Source organism: Leptopilina heterotoma, unplaced genomic scaffold (genome assembly GCF_015476425.1).
Source record: "Leptopilina heterotoma isolate Lh14 unplaced genomic scaffold, ASM1547642v1 Lhet_8, whole genome shotgun sequence".
In the NCBI taxonomy this organism is placed as follows: Eukaryota; Metazoa; Arthropoda; class Insecta; order Hymenoptera; family Figitidae; genus Leptopilina; species Leptopilina heterotoma.
The window spans coordinates 1,437,032-1,454,982 of NW_025111180.1; the positions used below are offsets into that span (position 1 = coordinate 1,437,032).

Below are 17,951 nucleotides of genomic sequence, written 5' to 3' on the forward strand. Positions count from 1 at the left end.
CTTGTACAGTAATTAAGTACATTTATAAAAGAAATTAATTAAATTCCATAAATCTTTAATTTATTTAAAATCACAGTTTACTTTTTTAACATGCACTGGATTTTTTTTAAATCTTCCTTCTTCCTTTTATTAACATTTTTGCCTTTAAGAAAAAAAAAGTTTTGTTATTTTACCCACACTTTTAATATAATAATTATAGCATAATTCAAATTAAAAAACTAATTAATTAACTATTACAGAGGATAAATAATTAGAAAATACAACAGCAAGAAATGTATTACTTAAACGTGAAATTATTATTTTTATTCAGTTATTAATTCAATGGAAGTAAAATAAATACTGTCATACTTCAAATTATTTTTCGAAATGAATTCATTTATTAAGATAATTATAATATGAAAACTACTATTAATCAAACTAAAATCATGATAATTTTGCCGATAAAATATATAGTGTGGCCAAAAACGGTGCTTTTATATTTTTGCTGTACCGTTTTTGGACACGGGCTTTTTTACAAATATTTGAGGTTATTATTTTAAAAGCATTGTTTTTATATAAATATTTATCCCCTAGAAATATTGTATAAAAAGAAAAATATGAAAATATTGATATTAATGTCGAAAAACAATCATTTACTTCCCAGTGATATTTCAACTCATCTACTAAAAATTGTACTTATTCGCCACTGTCAAAATATTTGTACAGTTATGTGTGTTTTTTTAAATTAAATCAGCTGAATTTCTGTCAAAAACAAGTGAACACAGTGTTGCCTACTTATTTTAGAATTTTATGAAAGTATTTATAATTCACTAGTTGAGTCTGGCTTAGACCGTTCTCGTGTTAACATATCTGTACTTAAGTGTAACTATAAGTGAGGACATCACCTCACTAAGAGTCTTATAATTGATAGTGAATCTAAACTGTAAAGTTAATACAAAGAGTGTATAAAAAGTTGTCTGTTTCTGTTGAAATTATTTGATTAATTGACGCCACATTCTGACACGCTTTCTTTTGGTCGTTGGACACACCGAGCTGGATCTGTTCACTCGTATATCACCATCAACGCAATCTAACATCATCTAGTTGCCTCCATATCTGGTCAGGTCTTGCCCGACAGCACAAAATTGATGCGACAATTTGGAAGGAAGACAATTGATCAAAATTATAAAATCGGCAACAAATTTACAGGCAACTGAATTTGATACAATCTAACTGAGTTCAGCTAACTACAATTCAAAAACGGATTTTAACAATAACCTATAAGGTCAGACAAAGAAATAAACAAGAAGGTATAGTCATTCCTATAAATATATATATCAACACACTATACCCATTACAATTCCCATTCACTTCCTCTTGGTCTGCTAATTTAAGTAAATGCAAATTTAATAATATTTAAAATTTCTCAAAATAATTAAACCTCTAATTCAAATTATATTATATATTAAAATCTATACTCAATATTTGCCTACTTCGGTTGCTTACACTCGAATTAAAATCGTATTTGCGAATGTATAGAGGTTAGGTAAGGTCAAGCTGAATCGAAGCAATAATAGAATAAGTAATTACAAATAATACATTATATACTCTATTCTTGACACTTCTCACATTCATTAGATAATTATATTATATTTTTTACTAGTTCCTATAACAGCAACAAACTGAATATACCTAAGAGGAAGCCATTTAATTTAATTTTTGTTTTACCAATACACTCAAACAAATTAATTACATAAATTGAACATAGTCTTTAAACGCTGTACAAATTTGTTTTCCGTCTGACTAATAGTAATTAGAATTTGAAATAAGTCACATAAATTTTGCATAAGTAATAAATTGAAGCAATACATAAATAAAACCTAAATATAAACAAAAAGTAATAATATATAATATTACTAGAGCGGAATATACAGCTTTCAAGGACTACACATCAATCTAAACTAAACTAAAGTAACTCATTTGAGATATTTTCGGCATCCGAGACAGTCGCGAGATCCATTTACTTCCTAGAGTTCTTTTTTAGATAAAAATGGCTCCAACTCCACCGCGCAATTCGAAAAACTCCATCGCTCCGCTCCAGCCGGGGCCACGGACCACAGCTGCATTCAAAATCAACTCATCACGTGGTAGAGGATATGTAAATAGCTCCAGAAATATTGCAAATCGGCTTAATCACAAACCAGGGTTGGCTACTGCAATGAAGGGTAACCTTCTAAATATAAAGGTAGAGAATCCTTCCACAGATTCCAGCCAGCAGATATTACAAAACACAAACACCTTTCCTGCATCTGACAATAATACATACCCAGAGAATAATACATTACAGACCCCTGTGAACCCTACTAACTCGACCGACGTCATGACAGAGAACTCCCCGCCTTCCTGCTCTGATGTTGGTCAGGCGGACTCTCCATTGGAGTCTGACTTGTCGGTAGCGACAAATAACCATCCTCAGGGATCTGTAGGGAATAATTCTACAGCTTTAGTCGTGGAATCTAACCGCAATAGTCCCCCTATATTGCTTAACGAGAATCCCACCCCCTACCAGCTTACCTGGCATAACAGCAATTATAAGAATGATGCAAGATTTCTATCAACTTCACCACTACCCTACACCATCTTGATTGAGTCGACAATGCCCAATAAAAAAATTGGGAAATACAATAGAATCGCGTTTGCAGACTTTCTAGAATCAATTATAAGTGATCCACAAAGGAAAATTATTTCGAATGGCCTGAACCAACTTAGAATAACATCTTCAACATGGTCTCTGGCCAATGATCTATTGAATTCCAATACAATTGTAGAGAGGGGCTATCGCGCATTTATTCCCACTTCATTGGTCAGCAGAAAAGCCTTAATGCATGATGTGGACACAAATCTTTCCCCACTTACAATTAGCAATAGATTGGAGCCAGAGATCAGGGACTCAATTATTTCAATTCGTAGGAGAACAATTGACAAAAGCGAAGTTTCCAACTTGTTGGAATTTGTGTTCTCAGGTGTTTCATTTCCTCCTTCTATTTATATTTCAGGTGTTCTATTTAAACTTTCCCTCATAGTGACTCCCCCAAAAAGGTGCTTCAAATGCCAACGTTTTAGGCATTTGTCGGACCAATGTAAATCCACTCACTTTACATGTGAGTTTTGCGCTGGCCCACATGTTGAGAAAAATGCCCTCATCGCAACCGATCTGCACAATGTTCTAATTGTGCAGGTAAGCACGCGGCATCATCTCGAACCTGCCCTTACTACCTGTATGAGTTCGAAATCATGAGATGCAGATTGGAAGAAAATGTAAGCTATGAGGAAGCAGAAACCTTACTAATTAACCAGGGCATAGCTAGACCTGGATTTGAGGTGGTATGGGAGGGCTCTGAGGAGGGAGAAAACGAGATCGAAACTAATTCACCTACAACATCAGGTGCAGTTGATATCTCACACCGTGAAAAACACACACAAAATCAACTGGAATCCGATAACATATCAAATCAACATGAATCTCATGCCTCATCATTCGATAAGGAAATGTCTGTTGAGGATGCCGATTCAGAAAATCTTTGATTGGCTGAAAATAATTTAATCTATTTATCCAACAGCCTGTAGGACTCATTTATTTATTTATTCCAAAGTTTAGATTTTTGACTGACTTGCTTATTTATTTTATACATAATTTGACTTGTTTCGTTTATTTGATTTAAATCGATAATTCGTTATATAATATTTATTTAATTTGTTTGTTTTATATTTTACTATATTGACTATTTAACCCTGCTCGGATTTGAATATTTAGTTATTAAATACCGATTAAAATAGACTAGTTCATTTACATAATTTGTTTAGACTCTTCCAACTGAAGTTCAAAACTAAACTAAACTAATATAACATATATACACGTCACATAAATACTCGGGAAGCTAAGACGAAAATAAGTTACTGAACCATGACAAACGAAACTAGACCCATACATAAGTCTCTCACTCTGGTGCTTTGGAATGCAAGAAGCATTATACCGAAAAAACCAGAGTTGGAGATTTTGTTATGGAAATACAATCCGGACGTGGTCTGTGTGACTGAGTCCTGGCTAACGTCAAGAACTGCATTTGAAATTTATAATTACATATCAGTTAGACAGGACCGGCCCAATGGTAGAGGAGGGGGGGTACTACTGCTAATACGTAAGGAAATCTCCTTTCAAATTACAAATCTTTTCTCTTATAACTTAGATAATATAACAATAGACATAGCATCCATAACGATAAACACTTTATTTGGACACACACAAATTACATGCATTTATGCTCCACCAGGTAGAGACATTTCCCCACAGACTTGGACAGATATTTTTGATACCTTACCAGCACATAATAATCACATTTTCTGTGGAGACTTTAATGCCCACCATACATGTTGGGGAGAAAATGATACAGACTTACGGGGTTCCTCCCTCATGACATTTAGTTTGGAAAGGGATATATATATAACTAACTCCACCCAGCCGACTAGATTCAGGGATGCGAATGTTCCAGGAAGTAACCTGGACTTGATTTTCGTTTCCCCACCTATACTTCAGGCATCTTCGATAGATGTTATGGAGGAATCCTTTGCCTCGGATCATTATCCGGTGCTCCTTAAAGCAGATGTTGCTCCGGGACTGACAGCTCCCTCCGAAAATAATTTTTGCTTTAAAGCAATTAGGTGGGGTGATTTCAGAGGAAAAATGGAGGAAGGGGCCATGGAATTCACAAACATATTTAACGCAAATATAGAACCCAGCGTGATCTACGAGGAGTACATTTCACTCCTAAAGGAAAAGCTGCTGGAAGCAGGAGCCTATATTCCTAGGAAGGGCCCACTACGTCCTTTCACCAAGCCACTCTGGTGGAATGCCCGCTGCGATGAGCTGTTAACAGAAAGGAGAAACAACTACAGATGGTATGAGGCGAACCAATCGGCTGAGAACAGAAACGAGTTCCATAGGAGGGAAATCGAAATTAAAAGGGCTCTCAGAGAGCAGAAGACAATGGCCTTCAAGGACTTCTGTCAAAATATGTCACCAGCCAAAGGTATCTCTACCCTTTGGCGTACGCTGAAGGCCCTTTCTACACGCTCCGCTCAACCTCACACAAATGTCTCTACAGACACTAATACCCCGGAGATGACGAAATTTAGGGATGATTTAATACAAGCTAATGTTCCACCGGTGGATATTCCGTATTTAGAGACACCAGTTAGGTTGGATGACCCAAATTTTCCCCCATTTACTGAAAATGAACTCAGCGCTGCGGTGATTCATTGTAAACCCAAGTCATCTCCTGGATTGGACGGTATAACCGGGGAGGTCCTTAAGCAACTGGGTCCAGTTGCTAAGGGACTTCTCCTTTTGATCTTTAATAGAATGTTTCTGACTTCGTCGTACCCGGATTCATGGAGAGACACCAAGGTCATAGCACTTCCAAAACCGGGAGGTTCAGGATTTAGACCGATAGCCTTGACTTCGGTTATTTCCAAAATCTTCGAAAGGCTGGTGCATAGGAGATTGGAGCATGAGATTGAGTCGAGGGGACTCATTCCACAGGAGCAGTTCGGCTTTCGCAAGGGAAGATCAGCAGTGGATTGTGTTGCAACTTTCGTTGTAGATACTACAACGGGATTTCTTAGATCACTCGACACCCTGGCCCTTTCTATTGACATCAAAGGGGCGTTCAACAATGTCAGGCCACAAATCCTGAATAAGATGTTGGTTGAATTGGGAATACATCCGTGTACGACAAACTTTATAAATTACATGACTGCGAGGAGACACATCTTCTTCGGGACCTCGAGCGCCGTTCCAAGGGAATGTGGGGTTGGGGTCCCGCAGGGGGGTGTCCTCTCTCCTCTTTTGTTCAATCTTTATCTTAGAGACCTCCCTAGACTGCTACCACCTAACATGAAATTTGTAATGTACGCAGACGATCTCCTCCTTTACATAAAGTTCAATAGTGGGGTCGATGTAGAGAGAGTCGTTAATCGTTCAATCAGAAGACTCGTGAAATGGCTTAAAAAAATGGGCATGGATGTAGCTCCGCACAAAACAACTTGCTGTATTTTTTCTAGATCAAGGAGAAATTTTGATCATATAGGAATATACATAGGAGACTCACAAATTAGTTGCGAGGACAAGATGAAACACCTGGGAATTATCCTTGATAAAAAACTCTCCTGGTCCCAACACATAAAATATATATCGGATAAAGCCATTAGGGCACTAGGAATATTGCGGATAGTATCTAGGGCTTCTTGGGGTACTTCCCCTATATTAGCTCTTATGGTGTACCGGAATTTGATTCGTGCTATTCTTGATTGGGGTGCACCCTTATATACAAATTCAGCCCCTACAACCTTGAAAAGTCTGGACAGAGTCCAGTCGTCAGCATTGAGAGCAGCTTTGGGATGTTTAAGGTCAACCCCAATTCCGGTTTTGCTCGCGGAGGCGGACGAACCAACTCTATCCTTCAGAAGAACCTATCTTTCGAATTTCTTTATTTTGCGCAACTCTCAATGGTCCGAAAACCCTCTTATATTATTATTACAGACTCTAAAGGACACCACTAAACTTTTTCCTCGTAAGATCAGGTTGGACAAGATCCCTCTTTTAGATTCGCTTGAAAGGACCTTCCCTTTAATTGCTTTCGGTAAAAGAACACTAAAACCGGCATGTTTTGACTGGAGATGGCAGTCAATGATTTTTTCTCCCAATTGTAACATTAACTCAGGACAGGCTTTGAAGTTCAGCGAAAATCCAGAGCGAGACTTCCGCGAGATACTGTCGGACCAATATCAGGGCTTTAGAATAATCTATACAGACGGCTCTTTGAACCCCATCAATGGAATGGCTTCCTCTGCATTCTACGATGAGACAAGCTCATACTCGGGAGGAGTCCCACTTCAACCTTTCACTTCTATACTAACGGCAGAATTACTTGCCATACATAGGGCAATTCTTTACGCACACAATAATAGACTTTCCAAAATCCTTATAGTCACAGACTCACTCTCTTCTGTATACCGTCTAAGCAACTGCTACCTGTACAAGGACAACTCCTACTTAATACATGACATTTTGGACCTTCTTTTCCCTCAGTTTCCTTTAGTTCCCAAAACTGTGGTTGGATTCCTATGGGTGCCGGCACACTCGGGAATAAGAGGCAACGAACATGTTGACTCTATATGCAAAGAAGTTAATAAACAAAATAAAAGAATATATTTTGGACCACCTTTGAGTGACATCACGCGGGACGTCCTACTTCCGGATCGATCTGCAAACTGGGTGCACATGTGGCCATTTTCGGATCGAAATCTGGAGGGGCATAGGTACTTCTCGCGTGTGTCGCCGAAGACTAGTAGACCTTGGTTTGGAGATTCCCTGCACCCTAGAAAATGGATCAATACCATTACTAGACTCAGAACAGGTCACACCTTTACCTATGAACTATTTCAAAGAATAAATTGGAATGTGGCGGTGAGATGTGGCTGCGGCGAGGAGCGGAGAACTCTACAACACGTGTTGAATGTTTGTCCCAACCTGGCATTGGCCAGAGTTGGTTTATATAATTTCTTGAATAAAAGATATCCGGGTGTGGATCCGGCGGCTGTCTCGATCGATGATTTGATCTTTCCACCAGATAGTGAAACTGTGAGAGAGTTGGGCGGTTTTTTCGCTCATTCTGAGCAACTGATTTGAGATCCTATTATTGCTTTTGTCGTTTTAGCTTGAACACCTTGAGTATGTACTTTTGCACCTCTTTTGATCTAGCTTGGCTTCTCGTGGCGACTGTAAATGTTGGTACGAGTGTGAGTGGACCAAGTGGATCCTAGCAGATTTGGGTACATGTAAGGGTAAAATTCACAAAAAACTGATTTGCATTTTCTATGTAGTCCTGCTCATGACATCCTTATCTGCTTGCCTGCCCAAGAACATTCCTACCTTAGACTATAACTTCGAAATCGGATCTGAATGTGAATCACGGAAAATCTGGAGGGAGATGATCAACTCAACACTCTCATTGCCTATGCTCAAGATCAATACCAAAACTTTACAATACAGATACAACTTATAACAATAGTTACACTCTACTTCTTTATCATTTTATAGTTCTGTCAGTCGGCTAAGCCAGAAGACATCAAAGAAGAAGAAGAAGAAGAAATAATTCACTAGTAACTATAAAAACTTCAATAATGCCAAAATAAATCTGAAAGTGGCCACAACCGGTGCAGTGGCCACAAACGGTACATCTACCCTATCTCAATAAAAATCAAGAATTTAAATTATTCAGTTAAATCAAAACAAATAAAAAGAATTCAGGTAGGTATTGAAAATCAAGATAAAATTAATTTTGAGATATCATACATAAAATAATAATCAAATTTATATCAGATAAAAATGTAAACTGATGCGGTCAACGAATTGTTATAGTGAAACAGGTCTTCTCAAGATTTCCAAATGGTTTTAGACTTTTCTCTCAAATTATTCACAAAATAAAGAAAAATATAATTAATGAGGGCTTTCCTTCAATGATTTCACGGATTTCACAAAAAGAAATGGCGTCAAATGGCGTTGTTTGTTGATCACCTAGGAAATTCGTTGCCAACGTAAAAAAAGAAAGTTCCTTTACGCTGATTGGCTGGTTCAAATGGAAAGGGAATTCAAATATCCAAAAGATGATCTTTTGGTGCGAAGACTCACTGTCTTTTTTAAGGTAAATCAGAAAAATTACTTTGCTTTGGCTCAAATTTTTTAATAAATTAAAAATTGTACATTAATACAAAGTCATGCGTAACTCTTATAGAGAGACTTGAAACTTAATTTACAATTTACAATTGTTGCTCTTTGCATTTTATTAAATACTTAAAATTTATCTCTTAGACTTTATCTTTTTGAGCTTTCTGTGAATCGTATAAAGTCTTTAACTTATTAATATATATTTCTGGATCTGAATTGCTGACAGACTGTGGTTGTGCCCCTGGGACATTTACCACATTTATTCCAGAATTAAATTTTTTTGGTTCTTTCGAGAGTTTTTCCTTTTCTTCTATAACTTTGATTCTAATTGGTCCCTGAAAAATTTAAGAAATTCAATAAATATTTTTAAAAATTAATATTTTTCGGTCTTAGTTTTAAAAAGTGGTCAAGCTTTAGAATTAGTTAGTTATTTGTTTTTTGAAGTTTTGTTAGTTAAAAAAATTCTCTTCATTTGTATTTAAGAAAATACCTATATTAACTTTAAAGTAGGTACTATTATTTATTTTTATTTTTTGAAATATTTTAAAATAAATGTTTACTTTTCCTTTGGAGGCATTGTGAATTCTTTTGACGTTCTCATAATTTTTATTGTTATTCACAAGTGTAGGTACAACTTTTCCTGATTTACGTTGTATCTGATACTCAGCAATACTTTGCGCCCATGGACCCATGTCTCCATTCATTGCAGCATTTAAAATTATCTAGTTTAAAAAATTTTATATTTTATTATATTACAGGAAAATTTCAAGTGGAATTGCCCATATTTCTATAAATATGGGCAATTCCACGTGAAATTTTCATATGATATTTTAAAATCGGTTAAACATATTTTTTTCTCGTTCTTTATAGAAAAATATTAAATATACGTATTTTTTTATTTTTATATAATTGCCCAAATTTTCGAGTTATGAATTTTTGAAATTTTGGATTTTTAAAAGTAGCTATTTTCAGTATAGCTTATAAATCCTAGTTGAACCAAAAAAAAGATAATATAAATACTATACTCACATCTCTTCTTCTTTTCGATTCTTCAGGATTTCCGATAGGTTCTGTTTCCGATTGTGGACCCAGTTCTAGAATAACTTGAAAATCAGCATGTTCTCCTAAACTAAAGCCAACACCAAATCTAGAATCAGTTCCTATACAAACAAAATTTTTGTTAATTATATTTTTAAAAGTACAACCCAATACAAATTAAATTTTCATGTAACTCACCTTTTTTAATTGGTGGAATATTGGAATAAATTAGAGAGAGTATTGTAGGAACCTCCTCTGGTATAATTAAACATGCAGTACCTAAAACAGTGTAACAATATATAATCCAAAATATTCAATAAAAACTGTTTTTAAATTTACCTAATTTACCTAATTTTTGTTGAAAAAACATTCTTTTTTTTATAGAAAATAAAATTTAATTATATATAGAACTTACATTTTAAATAGAGAAAAACAATAAGAAGCACATTCATAGTCCTCATTTTAAACACGTTAGGATTTACAATTTTTTTACAAATTATGTCCTTCGTTTACATTGTTTTCTTGTTCAACAAAATTAATCTAAAACATAAAACAAGTTTGAAAGTTTTTAATTTTATAGCTTTCGAAAAAAATAAGTTTTGCTAATTGATGCAACTTACATTCTGCTGAACTGTCTGGAAAATAAAATTTTACATGAATTCCTTTTAATAGTTTACATAAATTTGCCAATATCTCTATTTTAAAATGCAAAGTGGCAAAATAAAAAATTCAAGATGGCGGATGAAGGGACATAAAAAAGCTGGAATTTGCTTCAAACTTGTCACTCGGGAGTTTTAGGGTCGCTGTACACAAAGCTGATATCAGATTTATATTTATAAAATTTTATATTCAAAATGGCGGATCCAATATGCATTTTTTTATGTACTTCGTCCGCCATTTTGAATCCGCCATCTTGAATTTTTTATTCTGTCACTTTGCATTTTTAAGTAGATATAATGATATATAGATGATTTTTTTCTTCCGTTGTTGAAGTTTGTAAATCCTTTTTTATTCGATTATCGGAAGAGTGATAAATGAAACAATGTTACATTAGTTGTGCAACGTTTCGGTGTTTTGGTTTGACACCATCATCAGGCCACTAGTCATTTTACAAAATTAGTTTAAAAAAATTATTCAAATAAATAATTTGTTAATAGATATAATGATTTTCCTTGACCTGTGTGAATCCTAATAATTTACATTCAAATTGAATTTTAATACATATGATATGTATGGGGTATCTATAAATATCTTAATTACCATAAATTAAAAAAAAACAAAAAATATTTGAAGGACAATAATTTTTATTTGTTCTAATACAAATGTCCCACTTCCATTAATTATTATTCTTTAAGCATTGGTATTTGTCTGAGCATGAGTTAATACATGATGCGGCAATCTTAAGATTGGCATTCATTTTTTAATAAAAAAATAACACTTACCGCAGTTATTCCGTTTGAGGACAGAAGTAATCCTATTCGGATCCTAATAATTGGAGAAAATTTCAGTTAAAATTATTTTTCTGATGATAGAGTTGATTTAAAACTGATAACTAATTACAACTTTTAAAAAATTAATCATTTATATCGTATAAATAAGATTTTCTATAAGTAATTTTTCTTATAAGTTGTTTTTTTTAATTTTAAATAAGAAAAGTTTAGTCCTTAATTTCAGAAAAAAATTCCTAAAAAGAAAGTAAGAATTTATTGCAATATCTTGAAAAATATTTCGAAACTTTCTGATTTACTAAAAAAAGCATGTTCGATTCGAAAAATAAAATTTAAATATTTGAAGTTTAATTATAATTATTAATTTATATAAGCTAATTAAATGCAAAAAAAGCGCAACTTTCAAAAATATATGATAATCGTATGATTATTTACTTTTGAGAATAATTTTCTGTTTGTTAAAGTATAAAACTTTGTAGTGGCGCAAAGCAGCGCAAAGTACGCAAGTGAAGAAAAAGAGAAAATTTGCGTCCAAAGATCAAAAATAGAATATAAAATAAAATCACTGTGCAAAAAATGTCAGTGAATTTCAATTTTAATTCGTAATTCACGATCTAAAATATTTCTTGCCAAATAAATAATCTTTCGTTTATAAAGGTAATTGTAAATAAATATACACTGCAATATTATAATTTAAAAAGAAACCGGTTTAACGAATAATGATTATTATTATTATTAATTATGTATTGAATTTAATATGGATTATTAAATTAAAATAAGAGTAAAATGGGATTTAAAAAAATGAAACCAACCTAAATACAAAGATAACGGGCAGCGACTTTAAATGAACTGACGTTCTGTTTGATTGCTGATTCTAGCTTCAGAGTCTTTCGAGAAGTTTAACCGAAGTTTTATAGTGAAAGGAGTTCCCGTCTTATCCAGGTCGGTGACATATGTCTGATTCAATATATTAACTCTCTCCAGTTCCGACCTTCCCATTACTATTAAAGATGGACTTTTCCCTATAGAGTAATATGCATAGAAATTGAAAGTTGTCATATTATCGGAGCGGATGACGACCTCGTGCTATTAATCTTTATTCATCTTGGAAAACAAATACGAGCATAATAATCAGATATTTACAATCTAGATTCAAATGCGAAAATTATCGTAGTTTTTAAAATTCACAATTAAAATCAGTCTATCGTTTGAGAGGACTGATATTAGGTGTCAAATTTTTTAGGCTAGATCGAAACAAGTATTTACTTTTACTTTTCTTTCCATTTCAAGACCTTAGGAACTCAAAAATTAAATTTTAAAAAAGGACATTTACAAGTTTCATACAATTCAAAATATAAGGAATAAGGAGAAACAATGACTCAATTCGGAAATGTAATTAGTAATATTAATAAAATCAATCAATATTAAAACTTTAGTTATAAATTTTAAAATCAATCAGCGTACCCCAAAAACCCCCGAGTAAAAAGTTTCAAGGAAATCTGAACAATTTTTTTTTTAAATCCACCATTTTTATTTTTTTTTATATATTCAATTCTTATGTTATTAAAGTCACTGAATTAAAAAAAACATTCAGAAGAAGCAAAAATTCAGCTTTATTTATAGAAATTAAGTAAATTCCCATAAAAATCAGTTTCTCAAACTTCACCCCCCCCCCCAAGCCTGTAAAAAGAGAATACGAACTAACTTTTAGGTCGGACAATGTTTTTCTCTTTAGATACACCTTAAGGAAGAAAACCTACCACATGGCAGTCCAAATTTTTTTTTTGTGCCGGTGTAATTGGTCTTGATCCTTTGGGACATGATACTATTTTATCTTCTTCAATCTTGATTGAATTGATTTTATTTTTCTTCAAGTTTCTAGTACTTTTTGAGACGAATCTCTTTTGACTCACAAATGAACATTTTTCAAATATTTTGATTAAAGTTATCGGCATTTTGAAAATTAGAAATTTTGAAAAAAATAACTTTTTGTGGTTGATTTATAACAAAGTATGATAATTTTTTAAACATAAAAATCTTGAAGTTAATAGAAGAAAAATATAAATGTTTTCGCTCGCACTTGAGACACTTAATAAAATCCAACAAGGATGGAGATAGTATAACCCCTTCCCATACATCCCTGCTATTGAGTGCGACATCTCTGTGAAAATGAAGAACTATACCTAAATTCGTCTGCTTTAAATGTGCTTTAAATTTCACGTAAAGTATTTTCATTTACTGTAATTGTATTTATTAGTCGATTATTTTTACTATTACTCAATTTTAGAAGAATACAGGACAACGTATAACTAGAGGGTACGTATGAAAATTTATTGTATCATTAAAAAATAATATAGCAGAAGAACTTAATATATTTAAAATGAATTTATATTTTTTGTTTTAGTTTGTTATTTTTTTTTGAATTGGAAAAGTAATCGTGATATTAAAAGGAAAAATGTCCAGTTCAAAAGAAAAACTTACATTTGAAATCTGTAAGAAAAATTTTGAAAAATCACAATTACCTTCTGATAGGTGGTGTCACTTGGCGGAATATGAAAACTTTGTCGGCTTTGTGAAATTAGAAGAAGACTTCAATATTAAAAGGAAAGTTATCATTATGAAAGATTTGAGTACAAAAATTTTTTTCAATGACAAACTTTATCCTTTTTCTGAGTTTATGCATCTGAATAATATTGACGAACTTGTAAACCTGTTGCAAATTGTTGATACGATGAAAATATAAATTGTAAATTGTAAAACTTACGTTTTAGGTTTATGCATTTACTGTATCAGTAAATTAATATTTAACTTCTTTATACAATATTATAAGGTATATCAATTATATAAATTAGAAATAATCTACAACATAATAATGAACTGTGTTATAAAGAGAAATAAATAATTTTCTACAATGATGGCTTAATTTACTGTTTGATTAAATTAAACAGAATCATTTTTTATTGTAAAATACAAAACATGTCTTCTTATATATACAAATGCAGCCTAACATTTATTCCTTATGAAAAATGCAATATTTTCATTAAGAAATAGAAGATAGTTGAGGAAATGGATTTTGTTTTGAAATAACCAACTTTTTATGCTGATGGGAGATGTAGCCTTTGATTTTCTTTTCATTGATTAAATTAGCAACGAGACATTCTGTCTCGTCCATGTCAATATTTTCGACTCCATACATTTCGAGAGCAGTGAGTAGACTTTGAATGGGTATTTGATGAGTATTCAATACTAAATATACTTTCTTGAATAAATTTCTGTAGGCTATTATTTTCAGTTTCTCGACAATCAAATAAATTCCAGCTTCAATGAAAAATGACTCATGCTTATTCATAACTTCTTCTAAACTGCGTAAATTTCCCTTTTTCACGGCCTCCATCAATTCCCAAAATTGGAGTAAATTATACTTCTCCAAGACAAATTTTTTAGGCATGTGTCCCAATAACATTTTCACCGGCACCAAATAAGTGAGGATTAATCTTTTATTCTTGATGGATTGCTTGTGGCAATGCTCAAAGGCATACGTTAAATATTCGTCAGCTGAAAACAATTCAAAAAGTGGAAAAACGAAAAAAGACATAAAACACAGTAATACGGGAAGAAAGAAGAACTTACCAGTTTTATAATCACTATCGAACATGGCAGTACGTCCAACGAAGAACTTGTAAGTAATTTGTTGCGCCAGTGCAAAATGATCTTTATAAGCTGAGGATTCAATTGCCCTTATCAAAGGTTTACAAAGATGTAACTTATTAATTTTAAAGTAAACCTTTAACAGCTGGTTCACAAGTGCCAACATTCCCCATCGCTTTGTATCCTCCTCAGAGCTTCGATTGTCCGCCGCACAAACCCGAAAGCAACCCATTAAACATTCTGCACATTTTTCCAGAACTTCGCCAGGTTTTTGAGATTTGTTAAGCTTGGAATTTTCAGCTCGCACAGCGAGTAATCTCAATTCAAGGCACATCATATTCATCACAGGCAGCATCCAATTCTCTTCTTTTTGTAATTGTAAAATTTTCGTTAATGACTGAACTGCTAAACTCTGATTATTGTACGTTAACAATGGATCATCTTTGCTTACTGAAGCTAGTGTTCTGTAATTATGGAAAATTAGAGAAACTAAAAAGTGTTTGCGATTCATGATTTTTCATTATTTTTTATAAAGTTAGACTTCGGATTGACTTTTTTAAAATTCCACAAAAAGTCGTTTTAGTCGATTAAAAATAAGAAAAAAGTTACTTTTTCAATTCAGGGCTCTCATAAAAATATGTTTACGTGACTCTTCCTTAATTTCTAGAAAAGTTTTTAACTTTTCCCTTTATTCTGATACTAACCATCAATTTTAAGTTTTTGTAAAATTCAATTCATAACATTTTCGTGTATTGATCAAGGACCGATATTGAAACGAAACTAAATTAAAATTTACGTAAATTTACCTTTAAACATTGCAACCGCAATTCCTCCAAAATTTAATTATTTCTAAAAATTTCTACTCCAACTTCTTCAAAATTCAATTATTTTTATTTTTTAATCAAATTATCTTCTACAGCAATAATTATTAATAAATTTAAGAACATTCTTTGAAACGTAATTTTGATTAGAAAGTTTTTCAATTTAATAAAATATGTTGAAAAAGTGCAAAAAAAAAAAAAAGAAACAAGTGAATTAATAATAAATGAGAAATTTCAGAAAAATTTCAATCACAATTTTTAAAAAAATTAAATATTTGAAGGTTGAACAACATTTAAGTATATAAAAAATAATAATACAAAACTATATTTTTATGTATTTTTCTATGGATAATGTAAATCTTGGCTTTCAATAAATAACTTTAATTTTTCAACACAATCCGATGCCTGTGAAACTGTAGGGATTTCCTTATTTTCTATTACACCTGATTCTTTTTCATCTGAGGACTCATCTGAACAAATTTTCTTATTTAAAAATTCAGCAACAATCTCATTATCAGTCATTCTTCAGAACGTAAAGAAATTTTCATCAACAAATATTCATTGTATGATACGTTTTTTGAAATTATGGAAAATTTCGTATTATCGAGCGATTTTAACATTGCCAATCATATACATGCGCCTGTTTGAAAATCTTCAAAATATCGAGAGTTCTAAAATTTTAATTTCGAATTAACGAGACTTTTGTTTTTAAAAGGTGAAGAAAAAATTCGCATTTTTTTTGTAAATAGTGGAAAAAGTCCAAGGCCTGTAAAGTGAGAGAGAAAATAATTGATGATAATTGAAAGATAAGAAAATTACCTTAAATGACAAACTACAAGATCATCGAACGGAACATTTAAATTGTCCGTTGCCTTATGTATTGCCAATTCCGAGCTTATTTGGGGAATGTTAATGTGGTTGTGACGCAACGATAAAAGATCCTGAAAATATAAAAATTGATTTTAGTATTCAAAAAAAATAAATTAAAAATTTTTATTATTAAAAACTTTGAATGAAACTCTCAAAAGAAGAATATCTTACCGCTAAGGTATCTCCATCCTCATTGCTCCACATCCGACGAAGCTAGACAAAGTAAAGAGAATTATTTAATTTTGAACTAATTATTCAGACCAATAGTAGAAAAAAAAATTCACAATATTTTGACATATTTTGTATTTTTTAAACATTTTAATTGCATCTTCTGAAAATAAAGTTTAAGCAAAAAAAGCAAAAAATTAAATGCCCACAAATAGACTAATAGTCGAAAATTTTCCCCATTTCAACTATAAAATTGAAAGAATTACAAATATTAATACGAAACAACAAACAGAGATAGCTTTTCAGATATGAAAAGAAATCATCTTTAGCATGAGAGAAACAAAAAATTACAATTAAAAATTGCTTTAAATAATTATAGTTAATATAACAACTATTGTCAAGCATTATTGTTGCAAGACTTTTGTTTACTTTATTTGATAAAAATTTACCTGCGAAATATACGAATCCATTTGTTTCTATATTTGTCGTCTTCTTTGTAGGTTTATAAAAACACTAGATATTAAAAAATAAAATTAATCTTTGAATATTTAAAGCATTCGATTCAGTTCAAAAGCATGATACTCTGTGTATCATTTTATTTATAAACAAACCGCACTGTTGGGAAGGAAGAGTGAAATCGACACTAGTATCAATAAAGCCCGATAGAGGGCTAATACACATGAATTAAAGGTGCATTTTCACCTTCAGTAAAAAATTAAAAATTGTCCAGAACGAAAATCCACATTGGAGTAAGAGAGACAGATATATAGCCTGTCTCTCTTAGTTTAATATAGATTTTCTATTTTGGACAATTTTTAGTTTACCGAAGGTGTGAATGCACCATAAGAGTGCGTCTCGCACACACATCAGGTTACTTCTGCAATACTTTTCTCAATAAAGGGCCCAAGAAAAGGATAGAAATGTCTTTTGTCCTTTTTTAGAGTAAGATAAATGATACTTCATTCCTTTTCACTCTCATGTAAAAATTACGATATGCGATAACATTAAAATTATTTTACTAATTAATAATTAATAAATTATTTAAGTTGTATTCAATGAATAATTTAATTTCTAAATATTATAGTTACTTTTGGCCAATATTTTCCTTTGCGTAATATTGAAATTAATACATTTAAATGCATTTTAGAAACCAAAATATTTTATTAGTTTAAAATACTTGTTTGTTAATTGAAA

The 17,951-nt window shown here is 32.1% G+C and overlaps 2 protein-coding genes and 1 long non-coding RNA gene across 5 annotated transcripts; 1 reads left to right on the top strand and 2 right to left on the bottom strand.

The window, feature by feature from the left end:
• Positions 1-198: 198 nt before the first annotated feature.
• Positions 199-8,559, top strand: LOC122511045. The gene is made up of 3 exons (XR_006302484.1): positions 199-1,289; positions 8,138-8,347; positions 8,420-8,559. It is a non-coding gene; the product is annotated as an uncharacterized LOC122511045 (long non-coding RNA).
• Positions 8,560-8,864: 305 nt separating this feature from the next.
• LOC122511038 lies at positions 8,865-13,148 on the bottom strand. 3 transcript variants are annotated; one of them, XM_043626043.1, is made up of 9 exons: positions 13,011-13,148; positions 12,063-12,272; positions 11,245-11,287; positions 10,423-10,433; positions 10,218-10,342; positions 10,001-10,081; positions 9,794-9,924; positions 9,325-9,486; positions 8,865-9,099 (listed from the first exon to the last, which is right to left on the bottom strand). In XM_043626043.1, exons 5-9 carry the CDS (start codon positions 10,261-10,263, stop codon positions 8,905-8,907), a joined length of 615 nt encoding a protein of 204 aa, XP_043481978.1. In that variant the 5' UTR covers positions 10,264-10,342; positions 10,423-10,433; positions 11,245-11,287; positions 12,063-12,272; positions 13,011-13,148; the 3' UTR covers positions 8,865-8,904. The 3 variants fall into 3 exon arrangements, with proteins under 3 accessions (XP_043481978.1, XP_043481976.1, XP_043481977.1); XM_043626041.1 differs by having other exon boundaries at positions 10,423-10,437; XM_043626042.1 differs by lacking the exon at positions 10,423-10,433.
• Positions 13,149-14,169: 1,021 nt separating this feature from the next.
• Positions 14,170-17,396, bottom strand: LOC122511026 (PCI domain-containing protein 2). The gene is made up of 5 exons (XM_043626022.1): positions 17,207-17,396; positions 16,761-16,802; positions 16,539-16,660; positions 14,881-15,362; positions 14,170-14,805 (listed from the first exon to the last, which is right to left on the bottom strand). The coding sequence occupies exons 1-5, from the start codon at positions 17,225-17,227 to the stop codon at positions 14,291-14,293; spliced, it is 1,182 nt and encodes a 393-aa protein (XP_043481957.1). The 5' UTR covers positions 17,228-17,396; the 3' UTR covers positions 14,170-14,290.
• Between the last annotated feature and the right edge of the window lie 555 nt (positions 17,397-17,951).

What these genes read in the sequence shown, in the direction of transcription:
- LOC122511038 (XM_043626042.1), bottom strand. Translation starts at nt 10,263, where the DNA reads ATGAGGACTATGAATGTGCTTCTTATTGTTTTTCTCTATTTAAAAT. An exon ending in TGTTTTTCTCTATTTAAAAT is followed by an intron (nt 10,082 to 10,217) that starts GTAAGTTCTATA and finishes ACACTGTTTTAG; the next exon opens with GTACTGCATGTTTAATTATA. An exon ending in ACAATGCCTCCAAAGGAAAA is followed by an intron (nt 9,100 to 9,324) that starts GTAAACATTTAT and finishes TAAATTTTTCAG; the next exon opens with GGACCAATTAGAATCAAAGT.
- LOC122511026 (XM_043626022.1), bottom strand. Translation starts at nt 17,227, where the DNA reads ATGGATTCGTATATTTCGCAG. An exon ending in TGGATTCGTATATTTCGCAG is followed by an intron (nt 16,803 to 17,206) that starts GTAAATTTTTAT and finishes TACTTTGTCTAG; the next exon opens with CTTCGTCGGATGTGGAGCAA. An exon ending in CGATAGTGATTATAAAACTG is followed by an intron (nt 14,806 to 14,880) that starts GTAAGTTCTTCT and finishes AATTGTTTTCAG; the next exon opens with CTGACGAATATTTAACGTAT.